A 21,939-nucleotide genomic window follows, 5' to 3' on the forward strand; every position below is an offset into this window, starting at 1 on the left:
CATTATACTACACTGCTGCTCTTATATTAAAGTGAACAAAAAATGTTCCAAATGCAAATGACTGGGTAAATGTTGCAGAAAAAGACTTCCCATCTGAGCTCATGGTTACTGCAGCATGGCAACAGCAACTGCATTTCCACATAAAATACTCTCCCCTTTAAGACACTGTTCACACAATTGCACATTTGCATCAGGTTCTCAAAGCTGTTTATCTCACCCAGTGTAGACCGTATTTCTCAGTGTCAGTGTTAGTTTGAAATGAGAAAAATCACTTTATTTGTAAGCAAGGTTTACAAAATTCAGCGCAAAGCTTTCAGGACATAAAGCCCCGTAATCCTCTGGTCCAGAGGCCTAATGTCATAAAAATATTTGACATTACAGACATAGTTACACTCTGTATACCCCAGGGCTAGCGACAAACACAAATGAACGGTTTTAAAAATATCAATTTGAAGACAGCTAAAATATAATTTAGCCAGTGTACCATCAGCAATGACTCCGCACTAAATAACACACTTTGTTTGACCTTCCCTTTTGGGTGTCAGCTTCACAGATTACATGTTTTGAATGAAGACGACCTGCTACTTTCTTCCTCCGTGATAAGACATACTGACCGAAATGAGGACCCACCTTCTACTTGGGGTTCAGAAAAGATGTAATTACATAAAAACTAGCACGAAAACCTTGGTCGTTCACAGCTATTTATAACCGAGATGAGGAAACGTCGGCACAGAGTGACAGAATGTGCCAAGATATTATCCAGAGCCGTCGCCGTTCACCGACTTGAGCTCTGTCGGGGGAAAGGACAGGCAACCGACCCCCTGACTGCAGCTGCCTAACATATTCAGCGAACAGTGAAGCTGAAGGCTTGACTCCATACCTTACTCTGTAGCATTTGCTAAGCTGAATTACGGCACCCTCTGAGGAAGTGTAAGTGTGGCTTGTGGCTTCCTGCTGAGCAATAACATGAGGGCTCGACTCTGAGGCTGGCAACGTACCTTAGGGTGTGATGCAGTTCACCTCTGGCAGAGGTGTTTCTGCCACACCCGCAACTGCAAAACCGTAGGGGCTACCGCTATTGTAGCACTGCTCAGACAGAACGCTTTACTTCCTCAGCATCAGCTCAGCACACGCTTGTACAAACACACACACACAGACAGACACACATACATATTTGCAAACATATAAGCATACAACAAACACCAATGCGCGCAGTAACTAACCCACAAATGTACACAAACACACAGACAAGTACACACAAAACCTCTCATACTGTACACTCACAGACATGCAAACCAAGTGTGCAAAGTAGAAACCCAGACATGCCGTACAGTGACCAAGAAAACAGCTGCCGATTAACTATGGTCCTGGATCCAAAATGGCAGCGGTAAATAAAGACCTGTATCATCTGCTTTGCCGCAAGGCGCAGTTACGCATGTATTTTCTTTTGGATAGAGCCCAAGTCCATTAAATAAACCCATTAAATCTTTTCAAGAAACCTGCTTTAATCAGATTGATGGTCAGGGTGAAATTGGACACTGGAACCCAAAACAGCCATGTGACCGGCCGTACCCAATAGGGATTCTATTCATACCTTTTCTCACAGCGTGCACATAGGGAGGGGCGGAGCCATGGATTTTGAAGGACAGCGAGCCCGGAGAGTCTGGAATCCTCACAATCCTGAAACAGGAAGAGACGGCCAAATAAACAGTCATTGCTTTACATATTCCCAGTATACTGTATGTACTGCAAAAATCACTTGGATACGTTTATTAGAATGTATGTTTTGAAAAGACTTAATACATACATATAAGGAGAAAACAATTGGTCCCTTAGCCATAACAACAGCAATCCAAGAAATTATTTTAAAAATGATAACATTTATTTAATATTGCTCGGTCTCCATTTTAAATATACAAACTGCATGTTTAAAAATAAATGAGCAGTGATGGTTATTACCACAAGTTACAATATAATGTAAATGACTATTACTGCAAGTGAGTGTAATATAATGAAAATGGTTATCGCTGTAAGTGATTACTGTGAAAATGTGCCTTTCAAACTCTGGGCCTGCTTGGCATTCCGCTGAACACGCTACACATTCTTTTTAACAGCATGGTGGCCTTTTTGACATGACTCTTAATTCTGGAGAAAAGGAGAGGAAGTGAGCCGGGTTTGGTTTCCGACAGTCTCCACTGTCTCACTTCTTAAAACACGGCCTCCGAACGCTCGGTTTGCAGAACTGAAGTTTTAATTCATAATGCTAAAAAGGAAAACGCAGAAGGCAGATGTGGGAGTCTAGTTTTTGGGTATTGTTCTGCTTTTGATGTTAGTGCTACTTCCTGGATGACTAGCCTGTTACACAAAAAAAAAAAACAGGTGCAGGTTTCAGCTGGGTGTGGTCTTCCGTTTAGTTTAGGACCACCTGCCACCTTAGGGGTGAACATTGATATAGCAGGGGGGAATAGAATCCCCACACTCACAAAGGGTCAGTTACAAAAAAGGAAAGATATCCTGCATACAGTACATTGTCCCCAATGTGAGTAATATATACAACTGCAGCTCAACGCCAGTGTTCAGGTGTGGACCCCAGGGTCCTGGGAGGGCGGGCAGGGGAAGCACTCACTCCTTGGCCTTGGTTGCCACCAGCAGCCTCAGGGATCGGCGGATGCAGAAGGACTGGTTGATCATGGTCTCCACTTCAGTGAAGGGCCTCAGAAACACAAGGTCCTCATTAATGCAGTAGACTTTCCGCCCTGTCTGCAACCCAGCCATCTGCAAACACAGGTAGACAGACCTTTAAATGTTGACGTCGAAACATGACAATGTCATTTGCCTGTTTCCCAGACACCCTGGTGAACGACGACTTACATTTAACAGGCCGGTTTATGCAGCTGTTTATTTACAGACTGAAGGCTTCACATGAGGCACTTAATGACCGTGTTCTCAGGGCCCAGGCAGAGTGTGTGTGTGTGTGTGTGTGTGTGTGAGTGCGCTCACACCTGGTGTTTTTATTCCCCGTGTTTCATTAAGGAGCGCTTACTTCAGCACCTGCTGCAGCGGAACGCCCAAGGAGGGCCGGCCACAGATCGCACACGATTTACGACTTCCCAAAACCAGCAGAGCCGAGCTGCGGCCGTAAACGGAGAACCCCGCGGGGCCACTCCCGCGAGACCGACGGAGGGGTCAAAGGGGGAAGAGGCCGCTGGCCGACTGGCCCAAAACTCCATCGCTCACACATGGCTCAGCTCTCTCTCTCTCTCTCTCTCTCTCTCACTCTCTCACACACACACAGACACACATATACACACATGCACATACACAGAAGCACGCACAGAAACAAGCACAGGGGCTTTTCGAGACAGGCTTGAAAAGCCTGGATGGGTACAGATCCCGAGCTGAAGCAGGGGTTGGGGGAAATGAGTACTTGTAAAAGATTCTTTTCATCAACTACTATACAGCTTAACCATGATATTAAACATAAGAAATAAGGCAAAATAAATCACTGTAAGATGAAGGACAAAGCTGTTATTACCCATCTGTAAAAGTAATTCTGCCTGACCCTTTCATTGCTCCTTGTCTGTATTTCTGACAAGAGGGACAGTACAGTTCAGCACTGTTCTGAGATCAGTAGAGGCAGACAGGGTGTGCTGATAATGGGGGCTCAGTTCACTGTTCTGAGATCAGATGAAGCAGACAGGGTGTGCCGAGAATGGAGGCTCTGTTCACTGTCCTGAGATCAGTGGAGGCAGGCAGGGTGTGCTGAGAATGGGGGCTCTGTTCACTGTTCTGAGATCAGTGGAGGCAGGCAGGGCGTGCTGAGAATGGGGGCTCTGTTAGGTCTCTCTCAGGCTCTGGATCAGTGCCTGTTGTGCCTCTGGTTGCCGTGCTGACAGCCCCTGGGAAACACAGACTCGGCTTTAAGCTGGAAGCGTTTAGCATTCCCGTCTCTCCTGCTCCCATACCCAAGCCTTTTCATTCCCGCCCAGGATCCGACACCCTGGCACCTAGTCCTCCTCGGACAGGAGCGTCGTTGTTCGAGGGGCGAGGGAACGGCAAAGGAGTCGACGGGGCAGAGCGACAGCTCTTTCTCTCTCATTCTCTTTCTGTCGCTCGCTGTCTTACTTTGCTCTCAATGGCGCTCGCTCTCTCTGCCTTTCTCACGGTCTCTCTCCCTCTCTCACGTTGCTTGCTGTCTCCGTATCACTCGCTCGCTCTCTTTCTCCCTCTTTCTCGCTCCCTTTCCCCCCCCCCCCCCTCCTGCGGGACAAGGAGCAAGGCCGACAGGAACATTCCACTCTGCGGCACACGAGAATCTGAGCAAGCGTGCCTAATTACCTTTCCCAGCCTTTCGGAAACATTCAGGAATGACGTTTGTGTGTGTGTGTGTGTGTGTGTGTGTGTATGTGCGCGCACATCTGTGTATCTTTGTGTGTGTGTCTGGGTGGTGCGTGTGTGTGTGTGTATGGGTGTGAGTGCAGGTGTGTGTTCCTGCATGATTAGTCTCCGGCAGCGATGAACTAACACAACGGTATTCATCGGACTGCGCTCTGATTGGGCATCGGTGAGGCGAGGCGGCAAGAGATTGTGGCACAGCTGTGAGCCAACAGTGACCTCTGACCCCTGGCTCTCTTCCCCTGATAGCCAATGAAGGCCTTCGCAGCTTATCGGCTAGGCAGGGCCAGCGCTTCCACCTATCACGTGCTAGAGCTGAAGAGGAGGGGCGGGCCCCGGTCGGGATGAGACAGTGATTGGTCCTCACCTCTGCGTGGGAGCCACGGCTGACGCTCTTCACCACGATGGCCTTGTTCTTCTCCTCGATCTCGAAGCCGTAGTCTTCCTCCTGCGGGTGGATCTGAAGAGGAAGACAACGCAAAAATCAGGCGAATAAAATTGAGAACAATCATATTGTGTTTCCATAAATCATCCTCTCAAACCCAGTGTTTTCCCCACATAAAAGACCGGGTCGAGTTCTTCTCTCTTTGTCCGTACTCTATGAAAAAGGGTGCCGGCTGAGAAACGCCATTTCATCACGGCTGTGGACCTCAGATACTACTCTGCTAGTAAAAAAGAATCACAGGCTCTTTAGCAGGGTTTACACAATAATAAACAGGGAGCTAATGAGTTCAATGGTCTGTAGGGACATAATCAATCAATATCAGTGCAGACCTTTCCGTGCCGAACAATGTCTCAACGGACAACACTCCTCCCCGCTTCTTAATTTAGCGTTTTGCATATGCTGTTAAAATGGCGGCTATTTTCAGACACAATGAAGTATTCTCTCCCGACCCTCCCGACCCCCCCCCCCACCCCACCCCCCTTCAATCACCTGCAGCTAAATGTCACCAGATTTGCAGTAGTCCACGGGTGAGGCTTTTGTAATGCGCGTACAGACCTGTCGGCTCTCAACATCACAATGGAGAGCTTTCCACTAATACAAAACAGTGGCTTCAATCACAGCCACATCGGAATGATAAACCCCACAAAGCCCTGTGATGCTCCAAGCCCTCCTGCACGCTGTACGCACAATCCTTCTGTATAACAGATCTGGGGCGATTCACAACTTCCACATTATCCACGGTATATAACCCTTTTTCTGTTGCTTGAAAAAAGAAAATCATTCATATTTCTTAACTGAAGTGCTGATGAAATGTTATTCAAAACTTGGCAGTAATTCAGCAGGCTAGCAAACCGAAGTTGCACTTCTGCGATACCTTCATGCGGATGAGAGCCAATTAGGGTCACCTTAACTCCAAAACACACCCCTTTTCACGGACAATTCACAGAACAAACACACAGTCATCGGACTAGAACTTATGAATCACATTTTTTACTTTAAGTTTGAAATGGCTTGAATGGTGGCACACTCCTAAGCACTGTCTTTACTGCAGAAGAAGCACAGGGGAAATCATTTGGCTTTGCTTGCCACCTTCGTAGAAGCACCCGGTCACCCCGTTCTGTTCGGTTCGGTTCACCGAAGGTCTAGCGGGAAACCCGCGGTACGTCAGGCAGGAACAGCTGCCCAGCTGCGTCCCCGAGAGGCTACTCTCCCGAACGGGGGATTCACTAAAACGGCGAGGAACCCGTCTGCAAGAGACGAGGTGTGGGGCCAGGCAGCCCGGCGTCAGGCCCTTCCTCCCCCACCAGGACCTCACCCCGCCAGGCCGGATCATTACACGGGAGTCGCTCTGAAATGCGCGCAGCTGTTTTTGAAGTGCAGTACAGAGCCATTTGCCGACGGCTTAAAAAGGTCAAGGTAATTGTTGAGCGGGCAGGTTTGAATTTGGGGTTAGCCGTTTTTGAAGGTCCGGGCTATTTTCGGAGCCTTGGAGCAGGTACTGCTAGCGCGAACGTGGAACTTGCCAAAGGTGTGCACTGTTGGTGACCCGGAGTCAAGGAACGTTGCCTATTCCAGCTCGTCTGTCTTCCCAGAAAGATTGAAGCAGGGAATTATCCCCAGACAAACACGCCTGACTGGAACGGCTCTCAGAATAACTGCTAGGCTAACTGTGAATCACAGCAAACAACTGCACAGCTTCATTAGTGTGTGCGACTGCCTGTTCAGTATATTCCAGTACTTGGAACTATATGAATATTATACAAAGAGGACCCAATGCCGAACTTTGATGTGATAGTTTTGCTCTGAAGCAGATTATATGAATATTGAGATCGTGTGTGAGGATACACGTCTGACTTCCAAAGAAGAGAAAAAACAGCCTCTGGTATCCGTTCCAACTGTTTTTTCTCTTCATAATAAGAAAGATGTTTTCTCCCTGCCTCAGACACTGGCTGGAGGAGACTGTCTGGTTTTCATGCACTTGCTTCCCATATTTTGCCAGATGTTTTTAATGATTGATCAGTCTTAAATAAGGATGGGATTGCAAATAAGGACACGAGACTGAGTGTGTGACAGTGTGTAAGGGCACTAGAGTGAGTGTGTGACTGTGTGTAAGGGCACTAGAGTGAGTGTGTGACTGTGTGTAAGGGCACTAGAGTGAGTGTGTGACAGTGTGTAAGGGCACTAGAGTGAGTGTGTGACAGTGTGTAAGGGCACTAGAGTGAGTGTGTGACAGTGAGTAAGGGCACTACAGTGAGTGTGTGACAGTGTGTAAGGGCACTAGAGTGAGTGTGTGACAGTGAGTAAGGGCACTAGAGTGAGTGTGTGACAGTGTGTAAGGGCACTAGAGTGAATGTGTGACTGTGTGTAAGGGCACTAGATTGAATGTGTGACTGTGTGTAAGGGCACTAGAGTGAGTGTGTGACAGTGTGTAAGGGCACTAGAGTGTGTGTGTGACTGTGTGTAAGGGCACTAGAGTGAGTGTGTGACTGTGTGTAAGGGCACTAGTGTGACAGTGTGTAAGGGCACTAGACTGAGTGTGTGACAGTGTGTAAGGGCACTAGAGTAAGTGTGTGACAGTGTGTAAGGGCACTAGAGTGAGTGTGAGTAAGGGCACTAGAGTGAGTGTGTGACTGTGTAAGGGCACTCGAGTGAGTGTGTGACAGTGTGTAAGGGCACTAGAGTGAGTGTGTGACTGTGTGTAAGGGCACTAGTGTGAGTGTGTGACTGTGTGTAAGGGCACTAGAGTGAGTGTGAGTAAGGGCACTTGAGTGAGTGTGTGACTGTGTGTAAGGGCATTAGAGTGAGTGTGAGTAAGGGCACTAGAGTGAGTCTGTGACAGTGTGTAAGGGCACTAGAGTGAATGTGTGACTGTGTGTAAGGGCACTAGTGTGAGTGTGTGTAAGGGCACTAGAGTGAGTGTGTGACAGTGTGTAAGGGCACTAGAGTGAATGTGTGACTGTGTGTAAGGGCACTAGTGTGACTGTGTGACAGTGTGTAAGGGCACTAGACTGAGTGTGTGACAGTGTGTAAGGGCACTAGAGTGAGTGTGTAAGGGCACTAGATTGAGTGTGTGACTGTGTGTAAGGGCACTAGAGTGAGTGTGTGACAGTGTGTAAGGGCACTAGAGTGAGTGTGTGACTGTGTGTAAGGGCACTAGAGTGAGTGTGTGACAGTGTGTAAGGGCACTAGAGTGAGTGTGTGACTGTGTGTAAGGGCACTAGAGTGAGTGTGTGACTGTGTGTAAGGGCACTAGAGTGAGTGTGTGACAGTGTGTAAGGGCACCAGAGTGAGTGTGTGTAAGGGCACTAGTGTGAGTGTGCGACTGTGTGTAAGGGCACTAGTGTGACTGTGTGTAAGGGCACTAGAGTGAGTGTGTGACTGGGTGTACGGGCACTAGAGTGAGTGTGTGACTGTGTGTAAGGGCACTAGAGTGAGTGTGTGACTGTGTGTAAGGGCACTAGAGTGAGTGTGTGACTGTGTGTAAGGGCCCTAGTGTGACTGTGTGTAAGGGCACTAGAGTGAGTGTGAGTAAGGGCACTAGAGTGAGTGTGTGACAGTGTGTAAGGGCACTAGAGTGAGTGTGTGACAGTGTGTAAGGGCACTAGAGTGAATGTGTGACTGTGTCTAAGGGCACTAGAGTGAGTGTGTGACAGTGTGTAAGGGCACTAGAGTGAGTGTGTGTAAGGGCACTAGAGTGTGTGTGTGACTGTGTGTAAGGGCACTAGTGTGAGTGTGTGTAAGGGCACTAGTGTGACTGTGTGTAAGGGCACTAGAGTGAGTGTGTGACAGTGTGTAAGGGCACTAGAGTGAGTGTGTGACTGTGTGCAGCATAGTTTTACTTGTCTTACATTTGTGACTCAGCATTTCATTTAAAAGTAAAGCATTTAAAACTTTCACCTAGATTATTTGAATTTCTGGCAATAAACTACACTAAGTATTGTAAATAGTTTATTTAAGCAATTCTCCAAGTCTCTGTGGTGCTCCCACCCATAAAGCCTTAAAGAGAACACTGCTTAAATAGGTCAGGATTGGCTAGATATAGCATCTGTGCAAAGGGCTCAAGCGGACTTGCTAGGGGTCAAGAGGAAGGCTAGCAATGGTGAGAATCACGCTACGAGAAGATCCGGACCAAAATACATCACGTTTAATCTGCTGCCCTGCTCCTACCAGCATTGGTGTTACAGCCACACACACGGAAGTTGCAGATTTACACAGGACGACACTTGTTTTGCTGCATCATTGGAAAGCCACGTGTAAACAGTGTGAAAACACAGTGTCCGATCGGGGCCAGATGCTGGGTAGACTCGAGAGATAAGAGGCCATTTCGTGGGAGGCCCATAACCTGATGTTTGAGGACCAGTCTTGCAATTAAGATAAACACACATACACGGCTTCTATATTACTACGTCTGGCCAAACCCAACTGGCACAGAGTTCACACTCATAGTATATTTATATGTGCATGTGTTTTTAGCATCCCTGTATGTGTTTATGCATGTATTTATGAATGGGTGTGGAGGTTCATGCCCTGGGCAGGGAATCCCATTACTGTACGCCACCTTCTGACCCACCTATTGCAGAACAGAACGCCAGGAAGGGTAATGTGACAATCGTACAGTACACATAATCCAACTGAATACAGAGTAGTATCATTACATTTATAAGAAAAATACTGCTCGCTACTTGTAAATGCTCCCAATTACTGTAGTGAACTTCGGAGAGTGGTGTGCATAGTGTATCTGAATTCCCCTATAACTCCAGATCCTATGTGATAAAATTTGACAAAATAGGATTTGAGGATTTCTACCTTCCCATAACCTTTTATGTCTGTGAGGGCAGGAAAGAGCAAAACAGCATCATTTCTTAGGGAGCCATTAGGGAAATTAGAAATGAGAAATTGTACAACAAGGCACCAAGGGGCAGTCTAAAAGAAGGACATCTATCCCAGAACACCAACAGCAACAGTGAAGGGTTGTGTGCGTGTGTGTGTGCGTGTGTGTGCGTGTGGGTGTATTTGTGCGTGTGCATGTGCGTATGCGCGGGCGTGCCTGTGCATACGTGTGCGTGCGTGCGTGTGAATGTGCGTGAGTGTGCATGTGTGGGCTCTCACCAGCAGGGACTTGGCCATGATGTTCTCGATGAGTGTGTGCATGTGTGTGTGCGTGTGTGTGTGCGCGTGTGTGTGTGCGTGTGTGCGTGTGTGCGTGTGCGTGTGTGTGTGTGTGTGTGTGCGTGTGTGTGCGCGTGTGTGTGCGTGCGTGCGTGTGCGCGCGTGTGTGCGCGTGTGCGCGTGCGTGTGTGCGCGTGTGTGTGCGCGTGTGTGTGCGTGCGTGTGGGCTCTCACCAGCAAGGACTTGGCCATGATGTTCTCGATGAGCTTGAAGTCGTTGCGCAGCTGCTTGTTCTTTGAGCTGGTGCCCTCCGTCTCCTCGTCCGCGTAGAAGCGGAAGAACTGCGATTCGTCTCGGAATTCGCTCTTCTCCAGCACTGGAGGAGGAGAGGGAGAGGTCAGCCGGCAACAAATCACAACATGGCCTGGGTTCAAACAAACGCTGTCCAAAACTTTGACTCAATAAACACAAGTGTATCTTCATTTTTTCTGAACAAAACAGTTTGGAGGGTTCACAAACCGATTTCTCCAGTCGAGTTCTGTCAGTGGAACAAGAGGGCTGAGGTGGAAATTAGCTACAGTAAAATCCACACTGATATCAAGAAGTATTTCCTTTCATAGGGAGTATTCAAAGCATGGGACACTTTTCCAGGTCAAGTTCTGTAGTAGATACAGAGATCACTGAAGTGTCAAATCCAGACTTGAGACGGCATGTTCTAGCTGGGCTGAATGACCTGTTCTCCTCATTTTGTATTGTTATGTTGTTATGCTCTAGCTGGGCTGAATGGCCTGTTCTCTACATTTTGTATTGTTATGCTGTTATGTTCTAGCTGGGCTGAATGGTCTGTTCTCATTGTGTATTGTTATACTGTAATGTTCTAGCTGCGCTGAATGGCCGGTTCTCCTCATTATGTATTTGTACGGTATGGTGAATATATTAGATTGTCACTCAAATCACCAAACTGGTTTTTCAGGAAAATAACTGACACGTGCATTTAAATCAGAGTTAAGGATAAATGTCGACTGTCCTCATCTTTTTACTTCAGTGTATTCCAGGAAAATTTCCCCGCGGATACAAAAGGCAGGAATGAGTGATTCTGAAGCCCAATCGAGCCATACATTTTCCTCAAGAGAGCAATTAACAAAAACCACTCGCTTATAAAATTCAACAAGAAACCACCACGAGATATACAGCTTGGCAGCCTATCTGCATGCGCACAGCTGGTTAAACAGCAGTGTGCGCATTATCGTAAACACAGCGTAGCGTAAGCACCGCGTTTAATAACAGCATAAAAAAAAAAGCTTTCTTTCCCTGTATAAACACGGTCTCTCGTCTGAGGATTGGAAATTGCGTTATTTCCTAGTCTTGCGTGTTTTCGTAGACGTTCTGGAAGTACAGTTTGTCCCGTTCTTTCCCTTTCTCGGCCCTCCTCCAGAACTATTCCGGGGAAAACAGGGCCCCGGAGGCTCTGTGAGTGAATACGCGACAGCGCGCTGGAGCGGCGCTCTGGAATACCGCTCCAGAGAGCGGGGACCGCGCTCCCTGGAAATCCCGCGCACGGTCATGTGACCTGCCAAGAAGTCCTGGCTGGCATACTGACACGCTGGTCCGCACCGACCAATGAGAGCGTGGCATATAGCTGGTTCCCATCAGCAACCTTGGCATTGCGCCCCTACAGCCAGGCCCTCCATGAATGAGCTTCCTCATTGGTCAATAACAACCAGAGCTAAGGGCCCTGAGAGCTAACGCAATATCAGATATATCCTCCAGAACCATTATATTACTTTAACCGGCCACAGGGAGGTCAAACATTATATTGCATCATATGAGATATATGCAACACAGACGTAATGCAACTACAGTCTGCTTTCTCCTTGAACTTTGACAAGTTCAAGTTTTAACACAACCCCAAAAAAACCATAACATAATAATGAACGTAAAACAATAGTAAGTACGCATGAAAGTTGATCCGAAAGTTGATTGTGGATCAACTGTACTGTAGTTAGATTGAACATGGGCATCATACGATACATAAAGCTCAATGACTGATGTGCATAAGCGGACCCGGATAAGCTCAACCGCACAGCTCAAACTGAATTTGTGTTGAATGCTCAGCCACGCGCTCCTTTAGATACTGGCAGCTGCTGCTGGCAGTTGTTTGCCGAAGGACGGGCAACGACAAAGGTGCATGAAAGGCAGTGGCTCTTATTCTGAGATAAAGTAAATATCAGGGAAACGGTCTTAAAATATCCCGGTTAATCCCCACATATGTGTAAGCGCTGCTACCTACAGTATACCCCAAATTAACCAGTAAGTGTATGTGTCATTGATCTGTACTGTGTGCCTATATTGTTATGTCCTTTGATGTTACTTTGGTATGTGGACATGAATAAAAGTATTAAAATGTGTCTGTGTGCATGTGTGTGTGTGTGTGTATGTATGTCTGGCGTTAACATTTCCCCAGGGTTACTTTTCAAATAAATACTGATATAAGTATAATTTGAAGAAGCAATTATATGTGCATTTTCAAAGTTTACTTTAAGGCAAAGTACCTCACAGTTTCACAGTAGGAGTGAGGGGTGGATGAGAACTATTGCTTGGAGGTTAAGAGGGCCTGGCAAAAAATGGTTTTATAGCTAAAAAAATCATTAAAACCTCTATTTTATGAGGACGCCACAGAGAGATGCAAATCCTCTTCGGCAAGAGAGTCAAGACAGGGCAAGTACAGTGCGAGACATATCAGGACCAAAGCAGAAATTTTAAATTCACTTACAGCTGCTGTAATTTCATTCCATAAAAGCACACTTATGAAGAGAGCGCGGGAGGAATGATGTTCACTCAAAAAGCAAATGAGACATGTGGACTGCCTGAAGGCACAGAAGCCCTTTATAAGAATGGTTTGGGTTTGCTTCAGACAACCATGTTCAAACACAAAACAGAGAGGACTAATGATGCCAGACAGACAGATAGACAGGCACACAAAAACACAGACAGACAGAGAAACAGAGAGACAGACAGACAGAGAGAGACAGAAACAGAGACAGAGACAGAGACAGAGACAGAGACAGACAGAGACAGAGACAGAGACAGAGACAGAGACAGAGACAGAGACAGAGACAGAGACAGACACAGACACAGACACAGACAGGTTTTGAATGAGACACTGACCGTGATGCATGAAGCCGCTGTTGCAGAGTTCGACACCCAGCGTCACGGCATCCTCACGGGTGGTACAGTCGCCCTGCGGTTTGGGAAAGAGTAGAGCACACGGTCAAACGGTTCACCAAGTCAGTCAAAGTGGCTCAAAGCACAGCTGGAATGTTGCACGATACGGGTTTCTGAGAGTTTTGGAGTTTGGGTGTGTAGGTGAGTTAGGCTTGCCTCTTCTGATAAATCACAATTCCTGTATTTTAGAACCCCATATTCTCAAGCAGGGAGGCCAAATCACTCATTTAGCAAATTCAACTGTCACCAGACTTGTCAACTGTCACATGGCCTAACAGTTTACAGTCAGCTTAAAACCTGAAAATATTCTTCACTGTCCGTTACCCGCTGGTGTTAACTTTTGGAGACTATACTGTAAATGTCAGGCCCCATGATCACTTTATTCCAAGTAATGGTGTGAAGAGACAGATGGAGAGATGGAAACAGAGAGGGCTGCAGCCTGCCATGATGGCAGTATTGGTATGATTCAATACGACCAGGGCACAGACTGGGGGGATTGTTACAAGTCATTTTAGTCAATTTTGCAGTTAGTTGCGGGGTCAAAGTTCACAGCACCTACCTGACTAAGTAACCAGTCCACCAGTTTGCTGGCTGGAACCACAGACTTGAACGTTTTCAGATGGTAGTCTCTGTCCCTGCAGTCCAGAACAAATAACAAAAATGAAAAAAGGACTATGTTAAACAGGCATATCTATAACCCAGGGGCGTTTATTTTAAGGAGTGCGCATGAGGCCTCGATCCTGGGAGAGGGGAACATGTTAAAACTTGCATACCAAGTCAACGAGATTTTTGTGGAAATGTCCATGGAGACGCCTGCTCTCTAGCGCAAAATCTTTTGGCTGAAGATGTTCCCTCTCTGTAAACCAATTCATTTTTTGGATATAAGCAGGCCTATTATGTCTTTTCAAGAACATGAAGTTTAATTTTAATTGGAAACATTATATCTTACCTTCTACTTGGTTTAAAATCTAAAATTTGTTGGTCCTTCTCTGGCCAGACCCAAGATATTTACTACTATTTAAAGTTTACTATACACCACGTTGTGCTGATGTAGGAAGCCATCAAAGTACATTGTTTTGTTGTTTAAAACTATGTTTTATTGTGAATTAAGGTTCTCTTTTAAATAATCAAAACATGCCAAGACATAGCAGTGACAACATTTTTATTTATTTTTCTTTGTACATAAGTACACCTATTTTAACTTTTGAAGTATACAAACTCTCATTTTCATGATTTCTGAAATTAAATTCATAAATCGGAAAGTGGACAGAAAATTGTGCCAGCGTACATATCTTCATGCTCTTCCCTGCTTTAATGCCAAATATATGAGGCTCCAAAATTGACACAAACCCCGATTTCCACTTGCAAGTGAATTTGCTTTTGGTGCCATTTTTAAGAGATAATATCTCTAGAACGACAAATCGAATGAGGCTAATTTTTTTATGTTCTGTATTGAATATATAATGAACGTTCACAAACCTTGAGTAAAATTGGAGTGATCACCCCCCACCACTTTTCATGGACTGATCCAGAGGGAGTCATATTTTTAGGCTACATAAGATACCCTTTTGAAGAGTTAATTTCTTTCCAGGCTGAATCTGCATTTAGACATTTATGTTATTTATTAGTTTGTTTGCTGGTGACCAGCAAAATGAAACACTGATTCAATGTTGAACACATTTTTCATGTGTTTATAGCCGAACATAATCTCCAGCCCCAGTCCCTTATAGGCCATCGATAGCTTCCCCCGAAAACAGGAAGATAAGCATATTCACAAACAGCCTAATCCAATGCATGATTAAAAAACAGCAACACCAGGGAGAAGTATACTGTAATTTCACTACATCTGTCATTTTAACTCATGGTGAGTAGAGGGTGTACAGGCATCAGCACAGAGGTGGAAAATCCCAGTTCAGAAAGTAAATGTTCCCCCCAGTATGTTCTTCCGACTGCTTGGATTTCGTGACCTGAGAATTATTACATTACATTACATTATTGGCATTTGGCAGACGCTCTTATCCAGAGCGACGTACAACAAAGTGCATACCCATAACCAGGGATAAGTGCGCTGAAAGACCCTAGAGGGAAGTACAATTTCAATTGCTACCCGTACAACAAAGATAAGGACCAGGGCCTTTTTTTTTTCTTTTTTTTTTAAACAACAAATAAACAAACAAACAAACAACAAAGCAAAAGTGACCAAACTTAACTATCCAAATACTGCTTACCTAGCCAACTAAAAATACCGAAACACAAAGTAAATCACAAAGACAACAATTAAGGTTCACAGGGAGGTAGGGAGGGATGGGGAGAGGTGCTATCTGTGTTCTGAGTAGTTTTTAGATATTGAGGTCACAACAAGAAGGTCCTGGGCTCCAGCCCCGCCCAGGCCTTTCTGTGTGGAGTTTGCATGTTCTCCCCGTGTCTGCGTGGGTTTCCTCCGGGTACTCCAGTTACCTCCCACAGTCCAAAGACATGCAGGTTAGGGACTACAGATGAAAATTTGCTCATTAGCTAACTCTGGCCCATTCAAATTGATGTGAAAGCTGAAAATGTTGATTAATGTGCACTGTCCCTGGTAAGTAAGTGAATTTGTTTTTTTAAATACATTTTTTTAAATGTAGAATTTTTTCATACTTTTATACTTTGGACACCAAGTAATGTTTGTCAAAAATGTCAGTTAGAACCTTCTAATTCCCCGCTCACGATTTGCTAATTAGCACAGTTCTTCAGCCAGGAGGTTGAACTAATTGGTGAGATCAGCTGGCTGAGTTCATGGGTGGAAGAAATACAGGGCACTTTTTCTTCCTGACCCCTGGACTTTAAACCTCTGCATCAGTAAACATGTTTCCGGAAGGGTCCAGCACCGGGAACAATCGTGTCTTTAACGCCATATATGCGCTTATCTTCCCACTTAATTCCCGTTCAGGAGTAACTTGAGCCTTTTTGTCATTACAATACAGTGACCCAAGGACAGAACCTTCTGAGCTGTATCTGTCCGTAAGGCTGGGCACAGCTGTGTCTTTATACAGTCAATAATATGTGCCATTTTAACACACGGAGAACGCAGGACCCATGCCCGCACCTCTAAATAAATGAGCTGCTGGTAAAGAGGAACAGAGAAGTAAAACAGGAAGGCCTGGGGAGGATGTGCGGTCGACAAACGCGCCGTAACGGAAGGCTCAGGTCATCGCTTGGGTGCGTGCTTTAATGCTCTCTCGGTCAATGGAGAGCGCAGAGCCCGGCTCAAACACGCACCAGGAAATTCAGACCAGGCTAATTAGCATCTGGGTTTTAAATAGCATTACACATTCGCTCTTGTCTCGCGTTCAGCAGTGCCAGAGTAGTGAGCAGAATTAATCACGCTTTCCACCGTGACTGTGACGCCCTGATGCATCAGATATGATCTCAGCCCACACACACATGCACACACACACACATACAGACGCAGACACACACCACGTTTTATGCATAACATACTCGAATTGCAGCCGATTTTAATTATGACTAGTTATGTTATCTTTCATGTTACTGTAATCATGTCGCTACCATTATTCTTAGATGTGGTGCATGTGAATTTGGCAATGATAAAATGCTGTCCATGCCAAAATAAAAACCCCTTGGAATCTGAACTGGAGTTTGGCACGAGGAGTTCTAGCACATCTTTTGTTACTCATCGTGTGTGAGAGAGAGAGAGAGAGAGAAAGAGAGAGACAGTGACAGAGACAGATAGAGACAGAGAGAGAGAGAGAGAGAGAGAGAGAGAGTGAAATGATACTAGATACTGTATTGTAGTCTTCACGGTCATTATCATTGTTACTGTTATTCTATGTTAACTATACCTCCGGTCACTTTACTATGAATGGTGGAGACACCCTGTATTTCACATCCCTACTGTTCACATACAGCAGTTCTTGTTTCACAGTGTATGCTATATAAGCTTTGGCAATACTATGCAGATGTGGTGATGCAGATCTAGCCTAACTGAATTGAGCGGGACCTTACTTGATAACAGGAGTGAAGAGACAATGGAGACGACAGTAGAGCCGGACACCCTGGAAGGAGAAAGAGTGAAAGTGCTTAACACGAGCTGTTCTTCTCATATATACATCTCATATACCTCGATAGCCACTGAACGCTAACTAGCACTGCTGCTGTAGTACCTACCACCTGCAGACACTCGTATCGGACTCCGTTTGGGCTAGTGCTTCGACGATGCAGCAGCCCAACAGATAGGTTGGATTTTATTGAAAACCTTTACGGAGGGGTAAAATGTCAGAAGCACTCTGACCATTTCATTTCCCCCAGCCTGGTTATCACTGCCCTCCTGTCAAGTTATTAACCTCTATGTGAACTTGTCTTTGTCTCTAGACGCGATTGCTAATTTAACCTCATTACAATTTCCAACCCCAGTTAGTTTTTATAATGGAACCAATTATAAAAATAACACATACTATAATAATAGCAATATGATGTTTACATGTTTATGACATGGAAAATGGAGAGTAGGACCATATAATATATAGAATTAAATCGCTAGTACATAGTGAGTTATGACAAGAATAAAACGGACAGATATAAGTACGAAGTTACATTGAATGCAACATGGCAATGCATTTAGTTTAGCACAGACCTCAAATAAATCCACACAAACCATATGAAGAAAATGCACAGACGGCGTTCAGTTTGTTGGAGCTAGCCAGCCAATCACAACAGAGGTTCATTTATATCAATGAGCCTTAAAGACACAGTCATTAAAACAGCCTGTTCTCGGTAAAGCTCACGAGAGGCACTGGAGAATGGCCATGTAGAACTTGCTGGATTGTTTTTGGCACTTAAAACTATACAATCGTCTTCTCGTGGATATCCGGACCTCAAACTGGAAAGGCGTACAACATGGGACCTTTAATATGTTCACTGAGGGTCACTCGGTGAAGGTTATACAGCTATAGCGAGCTGATGGAGGGTGCATGGGGTGAGGTGTTTGGGTACCTTAGACATGATGTCCTCCATCTCGCTACGGGCCTTGTAGGTTCCGTCGTCGTACCGGAACCGGTACAGCACCGGCTCGTTCTTGAACTGGTGCTTGTCGGACACTGGCAGGGAGACAGGGACAGATGGGTAATCAGAGGCCGCAGGCTAACGAATCCCAACCAACCAACCAACGAAAGATCAGGAACTAATATCGCTTATTTCCTGGCTTAATATGCTGTAATTTCAGTCCACAATATACAGTAATATAATTAAAGAATTTCACTTCGGATTTCACATTTCTCTCTACATGGGAGAAAGCACAACCAGCATGCTGAGCTAGCATTTAGCATATGCACACTAAAACAAATATTAAAATAGCACATGATTTATATTTACTTTGGAAAGGCAGCAGGTTAAAAAGGAATTAAAATTATGCGCTGCTTTTTTGAAAAAATAATAATTTGGACTCTAGAGCTATTTAAAAAAAAACCCAGAAACCCATGTCTATGTCTTGTTGCCATTGCTACCTCTAGTTATTTGTCATTTAATGAATGCATGCTTATGATTTATGTCGTAGCATATTCCTTAAGGAACAACAGTCTACAATTACACCAAAAAACAACACGGGCCATGAACTGAAAAAACCCATGAACATTTCAACACTTCTGCTGCTTTTCCATTTAACAGTCCTGTGGCATCATCCCAGGACACGCAAATCCTCCAGAACATTCCTAACCCCCCCACCCCCCCTTCCCCCCATCCCCCATCCAAAACCACGCTTCCCACATCCAGCCAGCCTCGTGATAATGGACCGTGATGCACGACCTGGTCGCATGTGGTCGCGGCTGACCGGGAAAGAGAGAAACCCATTTATTTCTCATCCCGCAGATGTGACCCAGGAGACGTCCTCGTGCCAGCGAACAGGCCGCGGCCTGCGCTCGCCATAGCCGCGCCCCCAACACCGAGGGGCCCCGCCCAGCGCGGCACGACGGGCTGCGGCATATTCTCATTTCACGCTCTCCGCCGCGCCGGGCTCATCTCTCCCTGCTCTCCTCTCTCCTGCGTCTCCATGTCTCCGTTTCACCTGTGTCCCGTGTCATCAGTCGGTGAAATATTTGAAGGATGGTTACTCGGAGAGAGATACCGGAACATTCTAAGCTGAGCTGCAGTAATTTTGGGCTAGCTAAATGTTTTGACCTCAACAGCACCCTGTTCTAACCTCACACCCATGTGTTTGCTAATCAATCAGCGTTTTTTCCAAAAGAGCAGCCTCGTATACCGAAGACAGCTTTGGCTCCCAGTAGATTTGGCTTTGTGGTTAGTGGGAGACCAGGGTTCAAGGCTCACCTGTTCTTTTTTTTCCTGTCTTTGCCACGCTCATTTTTACATAAATTATACAACAAATAATATTTTTCCATCCCAGTCCAGGGGTTTTTGGGTAAGGCAATCTTGACTGAAATGGGTCCGTTGGAGCAACTCTCAGTTTAGAGAGTAGAACGTTCACTTCGGTCATTACGACTATTGGCCCCCAGGGCGCTGCCAAGGGGAAAACACCGCATCGAGCGTCATTTCAGCAGTATGCCAGTTCTGCAATATGGGCTGGTATGTGGACAGTAGCTTCGCTGGGTCGTGAGTCACAAGTTCATCAGCACTCCACGTCAGACGGAAGCCTCCACCCTGTACAGGTATTTTAATTTGATGTGTCTTCTTCATAGTTCATCATCTTGGGCAAACAATTTCAAACAAGTTCATAAAAACCGCAGTGGCTTGCGGTTTGCGCACATAAATAATTTAAAGGATGTGAAGTGTGTGTTGTTTTTTCCTTCTAGGCTTATAATACGCGGCTAGCAACGCAAAAGAAACATGGCCTGGAGATTTAAAATAAACACAGACGCAAAACAGGCTGCCGACAGTTTCAAAATAATTATTCCCAAAATATTTGCAGTGCTTTTTTTTCGTTTTTTCCCTTTTTTTACAGCACTTGAAGCAGGAGCGAGTCAGAAAGCCAAAAGATGAAAGATTGAGGAGACGCTGCCGGAATGTTCCTCTCGTAAACATGACGGTTTCTCTGAAGGCAACAAAAGACCTTTCCTTTCAACTATAAACAGTGTATTTTTGGATAAGGAAAGAAGCTGTGTGCAAGGTCAGGAAGAAAGAGAAAGAGAGAGAGAAATATAAAAAGAAGGGAATAAAGAGAGAAAAGAGAAATGGGGTAGTAACAGTAACAGAGAGAGAGAGAGGAACAGAGATACAGGAAGAGGGAAGATGCATTCTCACATGACAGGATCGGAGTGCTTCAAACCCACAGTCAGGGACACTGCTCACTGAATATATAGCCCAAAAAGACTTCTAAAACATGCATGAACAGACTGCAACGGACTGTAAGCTTGCGCACACAAGCGCCTTTCAAACAATAAAGCACGTAAAGAGGGTGGCACTGAGAAGACGCTACAGCCACAACACTCAAAGGCAGAAATGCTGCTGATGTCTCTTCTAATCCAAGACCTGACACTAGGTGACTGGGACATTTTCAGACTATTTTCAGTAGAAAAGAAAACCAGCACTACTGGTCTAGAAGGCCAGATTTGAGTAGCTTGATCTCCAGAACTCTACCTGGGGCGGAAAACGATACTCTGTGAGCCATGATGAGAGAAAAAGTCCATTAGGTCACAATTAGAATGTTGACCTTTGACCTTTCCAGACAGGGGAGCAAGGGGAGAGAAAAGGAAGGAAACAAATTTGCGACACACGATTGCTAGGAAATTAGCTGGCTAGTTCATTGAAAGCTCACCGAGGCTTAAAAACATTACATATATTATCGCAGGGTATTAAAATGCATTTTTAAAATATAACCACAACAAATGATTAGTTATGCAAGACTGAAGTAATCGCCTATGGGATTTCCCACATGGTGAAGGATACACTGATATATCAATAAGGCACCTTAGGACACATTTTCAGTGAAAGTTATAATATCTATGAAGGAAAAATTCGCAAAATTGCAAAAACGGTGAAAATGCTGCCCTGTTTGACCCAGCCATAGTCTAGGACCAGTACATAATAACTTCTTGATTCTAAGCCAGAGTCTCGACCGTGATGTCACAATGAGAAGGTTTTGCGACCTTTGACCTTTCTGATCAGTGCGAGTGAGCGAAGCAGGGGGTGGAGTCTCACCGTGATGGATGATGCCGTTCTCCAGCAGAGCCTGGCCCAGGTTCACTCCCTCATCTGGCTTACTGATCTCACCACTCTCAATCAACCAGGACACAAACTCACTGGAGAGAGAGAGAGAGAGAGAGAGAGGGGGGGGGGGGGGTGAGCAAGAGATGGAGGGAAGAAGGGGGGGAAAGAGACGGAGAGGGAGGGAAAGAAATGGGCAGTGATTAGCAGGACTTTCCCATCCAATCGGCGAAGGCCCCACAGCTTGACCCCAAAACTTACTACGGCCAGCACAGCCACTAGCACAGGGAAGCAGGCCTCATAATGACATCACAGATGTATAAAAGGCATACATCCACACAGCACAATATCACTATTTCATGTTTTCAAGAATAATTACAATATTTCCAAGGTATGAACTATACCCGGAAGTATGAATGACATTCAACAAACAAACATTTTGTGACCTTGGAAATATAGTCTTGCATTTTTTAAATACTTTTATAAGGTATTTTTGCGTAAAACACATATTAGATTTAGTGCCCTATGAACAACATATTTACGACACTAACTCATTGTCATCAGAAATGTCAGTTAGAACGTCATAATTGTTCGGTGTGGATTTGAAAAA

The 21,939-nt window shown here is 45.4% G+C and overlaps 1 protein-coding gene across 1 annotated transcript in view; it reads right to left on the minus strand.

The window, feature by feature from the left end:
- The window catches only part of LOC133138221 (phosphatidylinositol 3,4,5-trisphosphate-dependent Rac exchanger 1 protein-like), a 112,974-nt gene that overhangs the window by 29,486 nt on the left and 61,549 nt on the right, over positions 1-21,939 (minus strand). Inside the window, exons 11-19 of the mRNA XM_061256798.1 lie at positions 21,324-21,424; positions 18,168-18,271; positions 17,181-17,230; positions 13,735-13,810; positions 13,119-13,191; positions 10,184-10,326; positions 4,763-4,855; positions 2,627-2,775; positions 1,595-1,680 (exon numbers count right to left, since the gene is read on the minus strand). Coding sequence (XP_061112782.1) covers positions 1,595-1,680; positions 2,627-2,775; positions 4,763-4,855; positions 10,184-10,326; positions 13,119-13,191; positions 13,735-13,810; positions 17,181-17,230; positions 18,168-18,271; positions 21,324-21,424 — 875 coding nt within the window. The remainder of the gene's footprint in view (positions 1-1,594; positions 1,681-2,626; positions 2,776-4,762; positions 4,856-10,183; positions 10,327-13,118; positions 13,192-13,734; positions 13,811-17,180; positions 17,231-18,167; positions 18,272-21,323; positions 21,425-21,939) is intronic.

Source organism: Conger conger, chromosome 10 (assembly GCF_963514075.1).
Source record: "Conger conger chromosome 10, fConCon1.1, whole genome shotgun sequence".
Taxonomy (NCBI): domain Eukaryota; kingdom Metazoa; phylum Chordata; class Actinopteri; order Anguilliformes; family Congridae; genus Conger; species Conger conger.